Source organism: Plecotus auritus (assembly GCF_963455305.1).
Source record: "Plecotus auritus genome assembly, chromosome: 10".
In the NCBI taxonomy this organism is placed as follows: domain Eukaryota; kingdom Metazoa; phylum Chordata; class Mammalia; order Chiroptera; family Vespertilionidae; genus Plecotus; species Plecotus auritus.
In genome coordinates, this window is record NC_137785.1 from 12,438,755 (window position 1) to 12,455,639 (window position 16,885).

General features: G+C 48.8%; 1 protein-coding gene across 1 annotated transcript; it reads left to right on the top strand.

Moving 5' to 3' along the window:
- Positions 1 to 1,337: 1,337 nt before the first annotated feature.
- On the top strand, positions 1,338 to 16,712 carry LOC308235370 (binder of sperm protein homolog 2-like; the record flags this gene model as incomplete). Its single annotated transcript, XM_080644135.1, has 4 exons — positions 1,338 to 1,395; positions 8,628 to 8,768; positions 9,864 to 10,011; positions 16,703 to 16,712. The coding sequence occupies 4 exons, from the start codon at positions 1,338 to 1,340 to the stop codon at positions 16,710 to 16,712; spliced, it is 357 nt and encodes a 118-aa protein (XP_080500261.1).
- Between the last annotated feature and the right edge of the window lie 173 nt (positions 16,713 to 16,885).

Sequence of the window (16,885 nt, forward strand, 5' to 3'; positions counted from 1 at the left end):
CTTCTCTCATCTCTATTTGGAAAAGGCAAATATGTGTATAACCAGTACCTGGTCCCTGTATGTTTACAAATGGGCGTAACAGACGGGCGTCAGCACAGACAGATGCTGAAGGATGAGTCAGTCCCTTCCCTTCTCATGATGCTTGGTCTCCAGGATGGTCTGTTCCTCATCTTGGGTTGCCCGGGGGGCGGCACTAGAACACCTGCCTCTTTATTGGTTCTCACTCTTCCAACCTCTTCTCTCTCTCATAAAGAGCTCTTTTCCTCTTCTGCTCTCCCAGATCCCTGTCCTTCCCATGAACTGGCAGACCACAGCCACGATGCTTGGCTATTCTGACCTTACTTGTCCAGAAGGCTAAACTGGCTTTGCCTTTCTCACTGAACTTTCTTTCTCCCTCCCTCCCTCCCTCCCTCCCTCCCTCCCTCCCTCCCTCCCTCCCTCTCATTTTTTTTTTAAATATATTTTTTATTGATATTTTACAGAGAGGAAGGGAGAGGGACAGAGAGCTAGAAACATCGATGAGAGAGAAACATCGATCAGCTGCCTCCTGCACACCTCCCACTGGGGATGTGCCCGCAACCACAGCACATGCCCCTGACCGGAATCGAACCTGGGACCCTTGAGTCCGCAGGCCGACGCTCTATCCACTGAGCCAAACCGGTTTCGGCAGCTCCCTCTCATTTTTAAAATCCTCACCCCAAGATACATGCCCATTGCTTTTTAGAGAGGAAGGGACAGAGAGACAGAGAGAGAGAGAGAGAGAGAGGGAGAGAGAGAAACATTAATTGGTTGCCTCCCGTACCCACCCAACCTGGGATCATACCTGTAACCTAAGTATGTGTCCTGACTAGGAACTGAACCCACAACCTTTTGGTGTATGGGAAGATGCTCAACCAACGGAGCCACTGGCCAGGGTGGACTTTCATTTAAAAAAAAAAACACAATGAAGAGAGTAAAGGAGATGAGGTGGGTATGAAAGTATTAAGCCAGAGCGATGGTTCTCAGACTTTAGCCACCACTGGGCTCACCTGGACCCATGTTACAACCCAGGCCTTGGGTCCCTTCCCCAGAGCTTCAGAGTCCGGAGTGAGGCCTAAGGATTCGCATTTCCAACCAGCTTGCCGGTGAGGGGGATGGAGCTGGCCTGGGACCACGCTGCTGAGAGGGATGTTCCTGATGTCTGTGTGCGCCCTGAGGTTCAGGGCAGGGCACCAAGTGCTCTGGAGTAAGTCCGTGTGTGCCGCGGAGCAGCTCCAGTAGGAGGGGCGGGCATCGGAGAGTATAAAGTCAGAGGCAACCTGTGCTCCAGGCAGGCCACTGGCCGGTAGATGGAGGTGATGAGAAAGCTGGCAGGCTGCGTGTCCCTGGTGCTCTGTCTGTATGGGCTGAAAGCAGGTGAGATGGCACGGGCAGGGGAGGAGAGGAACAGGAGGAAGGGGAGACCTAGGAGGCAGTGGTTTGGGGTGAGATGGGCAGGAAAGAGAATCTATCCATTGTCCCTAATATCTTCTATTTTATTTGTTTGTTCTTGTTGTTGTCAATCCTTACCTGAGGATATATTTTTATTGATTTAGAGAGAGAGAGAAAGAGAGAAGGAGAGAGAGAGAGAGAGAAACATCGATGAGAAAGAGAAACATTGATCGATTGCCTCTCGCACGAGCTCCAACCCAGGATGGAACCCGAACCCTAGGTATGTGCCCTGACCCAGAACTGAACCTGAAACCCTTTGGGTGCATGGTACCACTCTCCAATCAACTGAGCCACCGGCAGGGGCGCCCAGTGCCTTTTAAATGCAGCACAATGCTTGGTGCAGAGTGGAGGATTTGGAGAGTCCCGAGTCCAAATCGCTGTACTTCCTCTTGCTGGTTGGGTGCTCATGGGCAAGTAACTCAGCCTCTCCTGAAGCCTCAGTTTTCCCATCCAGAGAATGGTAAGCGCAGTCAATAAAGAGGGAGCTTTAAACCCTGCCTTCAACGTGGATGAACCCCGGGGGACGTTATGGCAAGTGAAATCAGCCAGTTACAGAGGGACACATACTACCTGCCTGACTCCTCTTCTCCGAAGGCTCTAAAAGAGTCAAACCCACGGAGAGTAGAACAGTGATTCCCCGGGGCTGGGAGAAGGCAGATGGGGAATTAGTTGTTCAAGGAATACGAACTAGGCTATCCTTTGTGTAAAAAAGGAGTGAAAGGTTGTTAAAACTTGCCCTTGAGCCCTGGCCGGGTAGCTCAGTTGTTGAGAGCATCGTCCCAATATGCCAAGGCTGTGCGTTCAATCCCGGGTCAGGGCACGTACAAGAAGCTATCAATGAATGTGTAACGAGTGGAACAACTAACTGATGTTTCTCTCTCTCCTCCTTCCTCTCTCGCTCACTCTCTCAAATCAATTAAAAAAAATACTTGCCCTTGAATATTCCTAAACTGTCTCCATAGGTCACAGGAATGACACCACCGTTATCTGTGGAGAGGGTGACAGGGTGGTGGGGCCAGGGATGGCCAGGAGGATTTTTATGATTTTCCTCTTATAACTTGTGTGAAGTTTGAGCTGTATGAATTGCCTCCCCTTCCCCCACCCCCCCCGAAAACAAATGCAACAGAGAGGACGTGACCTTGGCCTCTCATAGTCATGGTAAGGGTTAAAGTAGAAAAGGTGGGCGAGGCCCTCGGAGCTGTGGACGCCTACAGTCAGAGCCCCCGGGGAGCAGGTGGGAGCTGTACAAGTTGGGTTCCTCACTCGCTGGAGTCAAGATGATCACACACCTTGGGGTGCCATGGGGCACCTGGGGGTGCTAAGCAAGATGGTGTCAGAACCTATTCCAGGGATTGGGCTCTGGTTGGGAGGCTTTGGGGGGATTAAGGAAGACAGGTCCACTCAGCAATGGATGTTGTCAGAAAGGGGTATCCACAGAGAAGAGCGACAAGGAGAAAGGTGTCAGCGGTGAAGAAGTGCAGTCACTCATGCCAGCCAATGGGAGGAGGCATTGGGTCATTTGTGACACGGTGACCTTGCTTTTGACTGCGTTTAGGCCAAGTTCTGAAGTGGACTTGCCTTCTCTTGTTTCCTCACGATCTCCGAGTGCTCTTGTCTGAGGTGGTGATCCTGTGAGGTTGTTTAGTCAGCAGCAGAACGACAGCGTGGCTTTTTTGGGGGGTGGGGTGGGGTGGGGTGGGGGAGCTGTCTTTTGTATCCTCTGTCTCAGAACACATTAGACACACTAAATCGTCAGTCAGTATTGGGGATGGTACTGCTTCGTGGTCATTAACTGGAGGAGGAGGGAGAGTGAGAGGAGCGGGAGGGAAGGAGAAGAGGGAGAGGGAGGAGGGGGAGGGAAGGAGGAGAGGGAGAGTGAGAGGAGGGGGAGGGAAGGCGGAGAGGACAGTAGAGGGCCCAGGGGGAGGGGAGGAGAAGCGGGGGTGGGGGGATCAAATGGTAAAAATGGCCGTGCTTGGCAGAGGTGTGATGTGGTAACTAGGGAACGTGCAAGGACTAAAGATGGGTGAGGGTGTGGCTGTGTTCAGCAATATCAGCGAATGAAACAGCAAAGGACCATTTCTGGGGACAGCAGGGTCTGAAAGAAATCACTTCTTTTTAAAAAAATTGTATTTATTTATTTATTTTTTAAATCCTCACTGCGGAGTGAGGCTATTTTTTCCATGGATTTTCAGAGAGAGTGGTAGGGAGGGGGAGAGAAAGAGAGTGAAACATCCACGTGAGAGAGACACATCACTTGGTTGCCTCCGGAATGGGCCCCTCCCTACCAGGGCCGGGGATTGAACCTGCAATCGAAGTACTTGCCCTTGACTGGGAATCGAACCTGTGACCCTTCGGTCCATGGGCTGAGGCTGTAACCACTGGGCACGCCGGCCAGGGCAAGAAATCGCTTCCTCCCAGGAACCAGACGGCGCTGGATGGGAGTCCAGGCCGCACGCATTGGTCACCGTGTGGCCAGTGTTTCGGTGGAAGTATCTGTTCTTCCACCTGTAAAAGGAGGAGACGGCTGTGGGGCATAAGGAGAGGACAGATAAGAGGTTTTCAGGATTAGCCGCTGTGACTAGACAAAGCAGGACATGCATCCGGAGACAGCCAGCGTGACCCTGACCTGTGCAGGCCAAGGCCCAGCCTGGGGGCAGCACCCCTTTAAAAGAGTTCCCGGTCCTGGCCGGGGGGCCGCACAGTCGGTTGGAGCAGTGTCTCGTACAGCCAAAGGTTTCAGGTTTGATTCCCAGTTGGGCGTGGGGGAGACAACCGATCCATGTTTCTCTCTCTCTCCCTCCTCCTCTCTTTCTAAAATCCATAAAAACTGATTCTCCAACGAGGATTTAAAAAAAAAAAAAAAGTGTGGGGGTCAGAAACAGCGCCCCCCAAAGGCAGGGTTATGTCAGAGGCTCAGTTTCTGGAGCCAGAGGACTTGGACTGCTTCCTAGTCTGGTGGCTTTGAACAAGTGACTTCCCTCTCTGAGCCCCCCTTTCTGTATCTACAAAACGGAGATCCCCATTAAGAACACATCACCTCCAAACGTAACAGACAACAGTACAGACCTTCCGGGGCCATTGCAAGCATCGGTTTCTTGGAGACAATTAGCATAGGGCGCTAACACAAAACGAACATAATATTGTAGGTCGACTATAATTGAATTCCTTTTTAAATTTAAAACGTTAACATCTTGTTAGCTACTTTCGGACGAGCAGGGCCGCGACCCGCTAACACGATGCCATGCTCACCACCCAGCAGCTTCCAGTTAGCGTCTGGCGCAAACCATAAATGAATAACGTTTTATCAAAGGTAAAGAGAGCGAGGCACATGCGTTAAGTCACGTGCACGGGTAAGGGACAGTTCCAAGGTGCTACCAGTATCGTGGGCGGATCAGAGTCTCAGAAGTCAGACTTCCTGAGTACGACCTAGTTCCCACCAGCCAGGGGTCACCTAAATTCCAGTGGCTCTCAGTGGCCTGTGTCCTCTCCTCTCACCTGTAAACCTTGGGGGAGGGAAGGAGAAGAGAGCTCTAAGTTATAATCTCTTATTCTTTTTCTTTTTTAATATAGTTTATTGATTTTTTACAGAGAGGAAGGGAGAGGAATAGAGCGTTAGAAACGTCCATGAGAGAGAAACATCAATCAGCTGCCTCCTGCACAACTCCCACTGGGGATGTGCCCGCAACCAAGGTACATGCCCTTGACCGGAATTGAACCTGGGACCCTTCAGTCCACATGCCGACGCTCTATCCACTGAGCCAAACTGGTCAGGGTATAATCTCTTTTTCATAGGGCTGTGGTGCAAGAAACCGAAGACAATGATTAGAAGATAGGGATGGCCAATTAAAGATCGGCTGATGTTATTGGATAAAACATCTTCATATTTCCCGGCTGGTCTTTAACCCGGTCTAACCTGGCTTTATGGTGGTGATGCTACCAAGACACTCCCTGAGCCCTGGCTGATATGGCTCAACGGGTTGGGCACGGGCCCTTGCACCAAAGGGTTGTTGGTTGGATTCTCAGTCAGGGCACAGGCCTGGATCTTGGGCTAGATCCTGAGTAAGGGGAGCAGCTGGTCACTGTTTCATTCTCACATCGATGTTTCTCTCCTTCTCCCTTCCTCGCTCTCTAAAAATCAATTTTAAAATAATAATAATTAAAAAAAGACACTCCCGAAAACAGGCTGGGGGATGATAAAAGGGCAAAATTTCTAGGACACAAAACAAAACAGAATCACCGAGACTGCTGGGAATAGTTAGTGCTCTAACTCTGAACGTATAGGTTGTGTGACTGAAATGTTGACATGTGGCTAAAACTTGTAGAATTTCAACCGACGGGTGGAAGTTGAGTGGCATGGGAGTTAACTCAAAGAAAAGCCTTTGGAAGAATCAGAGCTCTGACGGAATGAAACACCCCCGCCCCCTTCGTCAATGAGAAGTAATCATAAGTCATCCAAAAGGTGTTAGCAAAGGTTTTTCCGAAACAGGAGAGCAGTTGGTTGTATGAACTCCAAGGTGCTTGAATAGTCTCAGAAGGGAGTATTTTTGGAGATGGTCTAAATTTTACCCATTTTTTTTTCTCTTTCAGAATTCAATAACCGTTTACATGCTCCAGCTCCAGGTGGGAGATACATTTCTTTATTTGTTAGCATCTGAAATATTAGCGCCCTCCCCTCCCCCCCCCCCCACCACACACATACCCGTGCCTGTAAAACTATTTCAATCAGCAATTACGTGTTTGGGGGTTTGGCTAACATGGCCTAGAGCAGTGGTTGGCAAACTCATTAGTCAACAGAGCTGCAAACTGTGGCTCGTGAGCCGCAGTTTGCCGACCAGTGGCCTAGAGTATGTGGTGTGGAAATGCAGCCCTTCAGCTCTCTTGCTTTTGGCGTCAGAAGGAAGCTATTTTCAGAGCAGCGGGCAGCAGGTTTGCTCTGTGTACAGAGAACACAGGCTGAGGACCAAAGTGGACCTGGGGAGGAGCCCAATGACGGTACCCAAGTCATTGGACTGAAGGAAGGAAATCAGTAAACGTTGGCGTTTGTAAATCATGCACAACACTATGTCTAGCATAGGGTAAGCTATAAAATAGCTTCTTATATGAATAATTAGTGGCCTGGTGCACGAAATTCATGCACAGGGGGGCGTGCCTCTCAGCCCGGCCTGCACCCTCTCCAATCTGGGATCCTCTTGCAATCCGGGACTGCTGGCCCCTAACCACTCACATGCCTGCCTGCCTGATCATACCTAATCACTCTGCCTGCCAGCCTGATTGCCCCCAACTGCCCCCTCCCCCGCTGGTCTGATCGCCCCAACTGCCCCCCCGCCGCCAGCCTGCTCTACCCCTACTGCTTTCTCCCTGCCTGCCTGCTCACCCCCAACTGCCTCCCACTGCCAGCTTCCTCGTCCCCAACTGCCACTCCCTGCCAGCCTGCTTGCCCCCAACTTTCCCTTCCTGCCTGCCTGTTCATCCCCAATTGCCTCCCCCTGCTGGCCTCCTTACCCCCAACTGCCCTCCCCTGCCAGCCTGATCACTCCTAACTGCCTCTGCCTCAGCCCTGCCACCATGGTTTTGTCTGGAAGGATGTCTGGAAGGTCTCCCAGTCTAATTAGCATATTACCCTTTTATTAGTATAGATAGTTCATTAATCATGAACATAGTAATAACTAATGCTAATAAAATTATTATAATAATCTATATAATAAAAGCCTAAGTGACAGTTAAGGGCAGAATGACCAGTCGCTATGATGCGCACTGACCACCAGGGGCAGGTGCTCAATGCAGGAGCTGCCCCCTGGTGGTCAGTGCACTCCCACGGGGGAGTGACTGCTCAGCCAGAGGCCGGGCTCATGGCTGGTGAGCGCAGCAGCAGTGGTGGAGCCTCTCCCGCCTCCGTGGCAGCCCTAAGGAGCAGTGAGCAGAGCGGAAAGGAGTGAGGGATCCTGGGTAGTGAGAGGGATGTCTGACTGCCGGCTTAGGCCCGATCCCCAGGGTTATCAGGCCTAAGCTGGCAGGCTGCCATCCTACAAGGGGTCCTGGACTGCGAGAGGGCGCAGGCTGGGCTGAGGGACCCCCCCCCTTCCAGTGCACAAATTTTGCACACTGGGCCTCTGGTTTTAAATATTAAATGATAAACATAACAATATAGTTAAATAGTAAAATAATAAAAGTTCTGACATAATTGTTAAAATAATAATGTAATTAATAGTAAATATAGATAATGTATATTGATAATAAATACTTGCTAAATAGTAAAAATAAATGAATCTTGCATCAAAATTATTTCAGGCTTATTATGAAAGACCAACCAATATTTATTAAGTTTCTATTCTGTGCCAGTTCCTATCAGTTGATAATATGGGTCCAGCTTTGAACAGGAAACGTGTGGTCATTCCTGACAAACAAGAACGATTCTGAACAGGTCACTAGATGTCAAATAAATGGAAAAAAAGGGAACCAATATGCAAATTCAGTACAAGTGGATCTAGCATAGTATGGATGTTCAAGGAAGTTTCATGGAGGTTCACCTATAGGCTGCATGTGAGCAGGCAAGGGGCGTGGCCTTCCCAGCTCACAGAGAAGATCACAGGTGGTCAAGGTGAGGCTGGAGGTGTCTGGGGAACAAGATCAAGAGGGAATCATGGCTATTTCAATGCCAATTCTAGTCTTTAGAGCAATAAGTCAGTGGCAGGGTCAGGTTAGTGTTTAAGAAAGAGCATTCCCGGGAAGAATGATGGGACAAAAGGTAGAAAGTATCCAGGAATAACTTATTGCCGTGGTCAAGGCAAGGCGCAATGCTCACTGGTGACCAATGGTGTGGAGGGAAGTGAATCACTCTGAGAGATGCTTAGGGGCCACCTTCAGAAGGCTGAGAGATTTCTTTTCCTAGGAGAGAGGAAAAGGAGACTATAAGAAAGACCAGAATTTCAGGTTAGGAGATGGGTGTCCAGTCTCCGGGGACTTTCCTGGAATGGAAACCCACCTGCTCGAGGCAGCTCCCCTCTGTGGGATGAGATAAGGCTTCCTCTGACCCACTTATGGTCTGTGCCACACACGGGAAGGCATCAGGGACTGGCCACGTGGATCTGGGGGCAGCAGAACGTCAACCCCTCTTGTAAGCGAGACCCTGTTGGTCATGTTCCCCTCTTTCCCAGAATATTTCGACGCTCACTGTGTCTTCCCATTTATGTACGATGACATGATCTACTACAACTGCATCTCCATGCACAGCGATTATGCCTGGTGCTCTCTGGACGAGAAATTCCATGGCCGGTGGCGCTACTGCACGGGCAATGGTGAGTGTCCCTCCCAGGGACTGTCTCGATGCCTCGGATCCAAGAAGCGATTGAAAGCAGCGGGCTACGCGATTTGGGGTGTTGGATAAAATGGAATCCAATCCTGGCTTTTCTACTTGTTCTAGCCACTTTGAAAGTAGTTGGGTGCAGGAGAAACAGCAAATGCTGTTAGTTTCACAATGTCAGCCATAAGACTTTCTTTTATTATTATTCTAGAGGCCCGGTGCACAAAATTCATGCATAGGTGGGGTCCTTCTGCCTGGCTGGTGATTGGGGCTGATCAGGGCCATCTCACCTTGTCCCATTTGGGGCCGATTGGGGCTGGTGGCCAGGGAGGGACTGCGGGAGGAACCGTGGGAGGGCTCCAGGGAGTGTCCAGCCCCATCTCGCCCAGTCCTGATCAGTCGGACCCCAGCAGCAAGCTATCCTACCGATTGGAGCGTCTGCCCCCTGGTGGTCAGTGCACATCATAGTGACTGATCGGTCGATCGCTCAGTCGGACACTTAGCATATTAGGCTTTTATATATATATAGATTTCTTAATCCTCACCTGAGGATTTTTTCCATTGATTTTCTTTTTTTTAGAGAAACACGTGTTTTTTTAAAAATATATATTTTTATTGATTTCAGAGAGGAAGGGAGAGTGAGAAGGAGAGAAAGCTAGAAACATCAATGATAAGAGAGACTAATTGATTGGCTGCCTACTGCCCGCCCCCTACTGGGGATCGATTCCGAAACACGGTCATGTGCCCTTGACTGGAATCGAACCAGGGACCCTTCAGTCCACAGGCTGAAGCTTTATCCACTGAGCCAAACCAGCCAGGGCTTTCCATTGACCTTTTTTAAAATATTTTTTTAGAGAAAGTGGAGGGGAGGGAGGAGGGAGAGAGAGAGAAACATTGATGTGAGAGACACACATCCATGGGTTGCCTCCTGCACACAGCCTGGAACCGAGGTATGTGCCCTTCATCAATAATAGAACCCATGAGCCTTTGGTCCACGGGCTAACGCTCTAACCACTGAGCAAATTGGCCAGGGCAACCATGAGACTTTCTATGTTCATGTTTCTCCTTCTGCTCTTCTCTTTCTCTGCAGACCCCCCCATGTGTACCTTCCCTTTCCGCTTCAGAGGTAAATACTTTCAAACGTGCACCAAGGAAGGCTACATTTTAAATCGGACTTGGTGCTCATTGACTGGTAATTATGATACAGATGGAAAATGGAAGCAGTGCTCTCCTTACAAGTACGTTGGCTGGGGAAGGATGGAGTGTGTGTGCGTGTGTGTGGGGGTTGTCTTAGACATCTCTTAAAGTGGGGAGCCCTTTGAATTAATGGGGAGGGAAGTTGAGGTCTAGATGATCTGCTGATGGCTTAGGCCAGGGGTCAGCAAACGTTTCTATAAGGGCCCGATAGTAAGTCTTTCCAGCTTCAAAGGCCATATGGTCTCTCACAGACTCAACTCCGCCTCGTGGCACAAAAGCAGCCACAGCGATAAAAAACAAACAGCCCCGGACAGAGTTGCTTGGTGGTTAGAGCATTGGCTGAAGGGTCTTGGGTTCAAGTCCGGTCAAGGGCACGTACCTGGGTGGTAGGTTTCCCGCAGGAGGCAACCAACTGATGTGGGTCTCTCACTCAATGTTTCTCTCGCTCCTCTTTCCCCCTCCCCACTCCCTTCCACTCTCTAAAATCAATGGGAAAAATAGCCTCCAGTGAGGATTAACCAAAAAAATAAACCCCAAAACAAAACAAATAAACGTGACTGTGTTCCAATAAAACTGTATCAATAGACGCTCCTGACATTTAAATCTCATGTCATTTTCAGGTATCACAAAATATTTCTTGTCTTTTGATTTCTGTTTTTGCCAACCATTTTAAAATGAGAAAACCACTAGTTCATGGGCCATACAAAAACGGACAGGGTCGGGTTGGATTCGGCCTCTGGGCTCTGGTTTGCTGGCCCCTGACTTTCAATGATCTGTCCTTGACCCCACACATTTCCCCTCACCCTTGCATTTTCCCTTTTCTCTCTCTCTTTTTTCCTCTCCCCCTTACTTTCCCTTTTTTTTTTTTAATAAAAAGAGATTTAAGAATATTTTTTTTATTGACTTCAAAGAGGAAGGGAGAGGGAGAGAGAGATAGAAACATCAATGATGAGAGAGAATCATGGATCGGCTGCCTCCTGCACATCCCACATGGGGGACTGAGCTTACAACCCGGGCGTGTGCTCTGACCAGGAATCGAACCATGACCTTCTGGTTTATAGGTCAATGCTCAACCACTGAGCCACGCTGGCTGGGCAATAAAAAGAGATTTAAGATGGAGTGCATGGCCATATAAAATTAAACTTAGTATTAATCAGAAGAAGGTGATGTATGGGACGATGCTCGCAGTCGGGGCTTGGAAGGGATGAATGGATACAGGACGGAGCCTTCCCTAAAACTAACTGTGTTAGAACAGAACACAGAGCCTCCGTACCTGTGGCAGGTGAGCAGGATTTGGGCGACCTTGACTGTCTTTGTCCATAAACAGCCCTTCCCTCCACCCAGCAATTTCTATGGTGTGCTATGATATACACCATAGAAAACCTTGGACAACTGCACAAATATGTATGTAAGACAATGGCCATCACAGTGACCAAAAAAGTTAGTACAGCCATCTATACTAATAAAAGGGTAATATGCTAATTACACCAGTTTGACCAGACATTTTCCGGTCATCCTCCCTTTCTTCCGAACAAAGCCATGGTGAGTGGGGACCGAGCAAGAGGCAGTTAGGGGCGATCAGGCCAGCAGGGGAGGGCAGTTAGGGGTGATCAAGCAGGCAGGCAGAGGGGTTAGGGGCAATCTGGCAGGCAGGCAGGTGAGCAGTGAGGAGCCAGAGGTCCTGGATTGTGAGAGGGTTGTCCGACTGCCGGTTTAGGCCCTATCCTGCAGTCAGACATCCCCCAAGGGGTCCTGGATTGGAGAGGGTGCAGGCAGGGCTGAGGGACACCCCCCCCTGCCCCGCAATCCCGCACACAAATTTTGTGTATTGGGCCTCTAGTCAGTTATAATGGAGGATAGACACAGTGAAGTGAAGTGTTAAAACTAAATAGATAGCATAGGTATTTATGTTCAAGATATAATGTTATTTGTCCTAGAGGGTTTGGCCCAGTGGATAGAGTGTCGGCCTGCCGACCGAAGGGTTCCAGGTTCGATTCCGGTCAGGGGCATGTACCTCGCCTGGGCTCGTGCAGGAGGCAAACCAATCGATGTGTTTCTCTCACGTCGATGTTCCTCTCCGTCTTTCCCTCTCTCTTCCACTCTCTCTAAAAACCAATGGAAAAATATCCTTGGGTGAGGATTAAGAAAAAGATATAATGTTATTTTATGTTACTCTAAAAATAGGTCAATGTGAAGGGCAATGAGCATTTATTTGCCATCAATGAGAACAGCTACTTGGGAAGCACTGATTCAGGCAGAAGTGTTCCCATCAGGAGACAAAGGCCAGGGGCGTTTCTGAGAAAGGGGAGGGGGACGATCACACCAACAAAAGGAAGGCGTTTCCACTGGCACAGATGAGCGAACACCGTGACACTACTTCTAACTAATGTGTTGTTTTTTTTTAAATAATTAAAGATGCAGAGTTTTTATTTATTTGTTATTATTTTTTAAAAAATATATTTATATTGATTTCAGAGAGGAAGGGAGAGGGAGAGAGAGATAGAAACATCAATGATGAGAGAGAGAATCATTGATCGGCTGCCTCCTACACATCCCCTACTGAGGATCGAGCCCGCAACCCAGGCATGTGCCCTTGACTGGAATCGAACCCGGGACCTTTCAGTCCCCTGGCCAGGGCCTAACTGATGATTTAATTTTGAGTCTGATAGTCCAGTAGTCATCATCAGTCCAGTAGTCCTGGTATCTGCTTTCTTGTCACATCTGCAAACAGACCTTAGGGGCACAATGTTGCTTTGGGCCCAGCCCAAAGGTTATTTTGCCCAGCTTTTCACATCCAAAGGTTGGAGGCATAACACGTGCAAAGCAATTTCTCTGGGATGGCAGCTCAGACTCCATTTTGAAGTGGTTCCATGTATACTACTCTTTACAGTGTATGAGACATACTCTTTACACTGTTCAATACGGCGGATTGAACGTTTGATTCCTGGTCAAGGGCATGTGCTTGGGTTGCAGATTCGATTCTGGGCCTCAGTTGGCGTGTGAGCGGGAGGAAACCAAACGGTGTGTCTCTCTCACATCAATGTTTCTCTCTCTCTGACCTCCCTCCCTCCCTCCTCCCTTCCCTCCCTTCCTTCCCTCCCTCCTCCCTTCCCTCCCTTCCTTCCATTTACTTTCTCTAAAAATCAATGGGAAAAGTATCCTTGGGTGAGGATTAACTAAAAACAAGCAAACAAATGAACATGGAAGCAACACAGGAACGGAGGAAGTAAAATGTCACTGTTTCTCAACTTCCCTCATCTTGTTCTCTGTCTCACAGCAGAAAACCCAAACGACAGTTCAGGGTGCATTCCTCCATGTTTATTCTGTGAGTTTACACAAACGTACACATTTTTAGGGCCTTTTAAAGCTTGAGTGGGCTATGCGCTTCCCTTTGCCCTGTGGCTTGATCTTCATTATGGAGAATTTCCCACGTGAAGACATAAATCTACGCCACCTTTCTGCATGCTTTCCCAAAACTTCAAACTATGGATATGCTCTTCCCCGAGTAAAGCATAGTTGGATGGCTTTTAATACTTTGCTATGACCGTGACCAAATGGGTACCTTCTACATTGATTTTTGAGTAGGTGTGTGAGGGTGTTTTTGTGGTATTATTAGATTATCTCAGTGAAATCACTGGGTCAGTGGATATGTACATGTCAAGTGTGTGCATTACATTTTTTTATTCTGAATTATCCTCAATAAACATATGAGACTGCCCAATTTTAACAACTTCCTTAACCCTGAAAATCATCAACTGAATAAATTTGCTCCAAGTCTAGACTACATAGCGTATGTTAAAGTGATCAATTAAAATAATCGAGTAGCTTGGCCAACTTTCTGTGTTCATGTTTCTCCTTCTGCTCCTCTTTCTCTGCAGACTGGCCCCCCCCCACCCCCGATGTGTACCTTCCCTTTCCGCTTCAGAAGTAAATACTTTCAAAAGTGCACCAAGGAAGGCTACATTTTTAATTGGACTTGGTGCTCACTGACCAGTAATTATGATGCAGATGGCATCGACCTCTGAACCAGGAGGTCATGGTTCAATTACCAGTCAGGGCACATGCCAGGGTTTTGTGGGCTCAATCCCCAGTAGGGGCATGCAGGAGGCAGCCAATCAATGAGTCTTTTTCATCATTGATGTTTCTATCTCTCTCCCCATCTCCCATCCTCTCTGAAATCAATAAAAATATATTTTAAAAAGTAACCAAGGAATAAAATTATCAATAATGGCATATTGTGCTTGAGAGTGAGGGAGAAATGCTTCCACCCATTCTCAGGCCACTGACCTCTAACGCCCTTCCACCCTCCCCCATTCCACGTACTTATGTTAGGTCTTGGGGGTAGACCAGATCTCCTACTGGGAGAGGTTATCCTGGAAGATGGAGACGGATCCTGACCTTCATCTCTGCTTTTCTTCCACAGTATATAGTAAGTCTTGGTGTTCACGAAGGGACAGAAGTTATAGGATTCATCAGCTGCCTCTCAAAATAGATCTTTTCCCGAATCATTTTGACCAATAAAGATTTGATCCCTCTCCCACATGGATGACTCCTTCTCTGAAACCAGGCACAGCCGAAGAAGCTTGATGGTAATCAATGCCTCCTTGGCCCTGGGGGCGGGGGACCAGCAAGGCGTCTATGGGGAAGAACTTGCATTCAAATCAAGGTCCTGATGAATTGCTGACAGTATCCTCTTTGGCAAGTTAACTAAATTCTCAAAGAAACTCCAGCTTCCCCTCACACAATTCCTGAAATTTTAAATTAATTATAATGTACACTTTTAATTGTTTGAGGTAAAATTTATGACATACAATTTACTTTAAAGATAAAAACGTAGCGGTATTGAGTACAGTTGCAAAGTTGTGCAAACATCACCTTTACTTCCAAAATGTTCTGGCTGGGTAGAGCAGTTGGTTAGAGCATCATCCTGATATGCCAAGGTTGTGGGTTTGATTCCCAGTCAGGGCACATAGCTAGGTTGTGGGTTCAATGTCAGGTCAATCGGGGCACATATGGGAGGCAACCAATCAATGTCTCTCTCTCTTTCTCTCTTTCTCTATCTCTCCCTCCCTTTCTCCTCCCCTCCCTCCCTCCATCCCACTCTCTAAAAAACCAATACCCTTGGGTGAGGATTAAAAAAAAGAATCTATAATAATAATATGCAAATTGACTGAATGACCAAACAGCAGAATGACCGTCCTGATGACCTTCCAGAAGACCACGCTATGACACCCACTGGTGCCAGGCCAGCCAAGGCAGGTGCAATGCGATTGGTCGGGGCCTGGCCATCGCCCCATGATCACCCTGCAGAGGGAGGCCCAGGCCACCAGCCAGTGGGATGATCGATCAATTGGGGGGCTCCATGATCGCCCCAAAGAGGGAGGCCCAGGCTATCCCATGGCCATGCTGTGGTGGGTGGGCAGGGCCTCCCTCTGTGGGGGCAATTCATCGCAGAGCCCCGGCTGGGTGGGCAGGGCCTACATTTTTGGGGTGATCGATCATGGGGCTCCTGAACTGTGAGAGGGCACAGGCCGGGCTGAGGGACCCCCTCACCCCACTGAGTGCACAAATTTCATGCATTGGGCCTCTAGTAAATAAATAAAAGAATAATGCTACAATAAACTCTGTTTCATGTACTCACAACTGTAAACCTACTTTTGCCCACCCTATAGATAACATACACACAACACACACATTACAGACACTCAAGATTTTCACATATAACACAGAAAACACCACATGTACATTCAACACCTCCACACAGGCACATAACTGACACACAAGAAGACACACATCCAATGTGTCCACACACTACACACACATCCATATGCATAACACATACAATACCACAGACAACATACATTCATGTACAGAAAAAATATATGACAAGTACACACCCACACACATGTGTATGTACAACACCCATATCTCACAGTTGCAAAACATATGCACACACACAACATACACATATACAACAGACACACCTCACACACACAAAATACATCCACACACTCCATCCACACAAAATCCTATCTAATAAAAGAGTAATATGCAAATTGACCATCATTCCAACACACAAGATGGCCACCCCCATGTGGTCAAAGATGGCTGTCCCCATGTGGACACAAGATGGCTGCCACAAGATGGCCGGCAGGGGAGGGCAGTTGAGGGTGATCAGGCCAGCAGGGGAGGGCAGTTGGGGGCAATCGGGCCAGCAGGGGAGCAGTTTGGCATCGATCAGGCTGGCAGAGGAGTGTTTAGGGGGTGATCAGGCTGGCAGGCAGGCAAGCAGTTTGGAGCCAGCAGTCCTGGATTGTGAGAGGGATGTCTGACTGGCCGTTTAGGCCTGATCCCCGAAATGGGCAGTCGGACATCCCTCAAGGGGTTCCAGATTGGAGACGGTGCAGGCTGGGCTAAGGGACACCCCCCCCCCATTCCCATGCACGAATTTTGTGCACTGGGCCTCTAGTCCATAATATGTTCACATCATCGTCACACAACACACACTCATACACAAAAGACTTGCACGTACCATCCACACAAGCAACCATATGCAAAGCACGCACCACACACACACACACACACACACACACACACACACACACACAAATAACTCACAACACGACACATACTAGTACATCCTTGGAAAGCCCTGAGGGCCCTGCCTGGGCAGGAGCCTGGGAAGGGTCCCTGCACCTTCCCCTCCTCTGTTGCGCTCTCCTCTTCCCCCAGCTGTGGGTGATGAAAAAGGATTAAATACATGTGTTTCCCAAGAGGCTGACCAAGCCCCGCATCGTGTCCCCATACCTGAACCTCGTGGAGAATGCCAGCACCTGGCCCTGACCTGCCAGCCACCCAGGAGGGGGCTGGAGTCCAGTGGTTCCTGAGCCGCAGCCCCTCCTGCCCAGCAAGCAC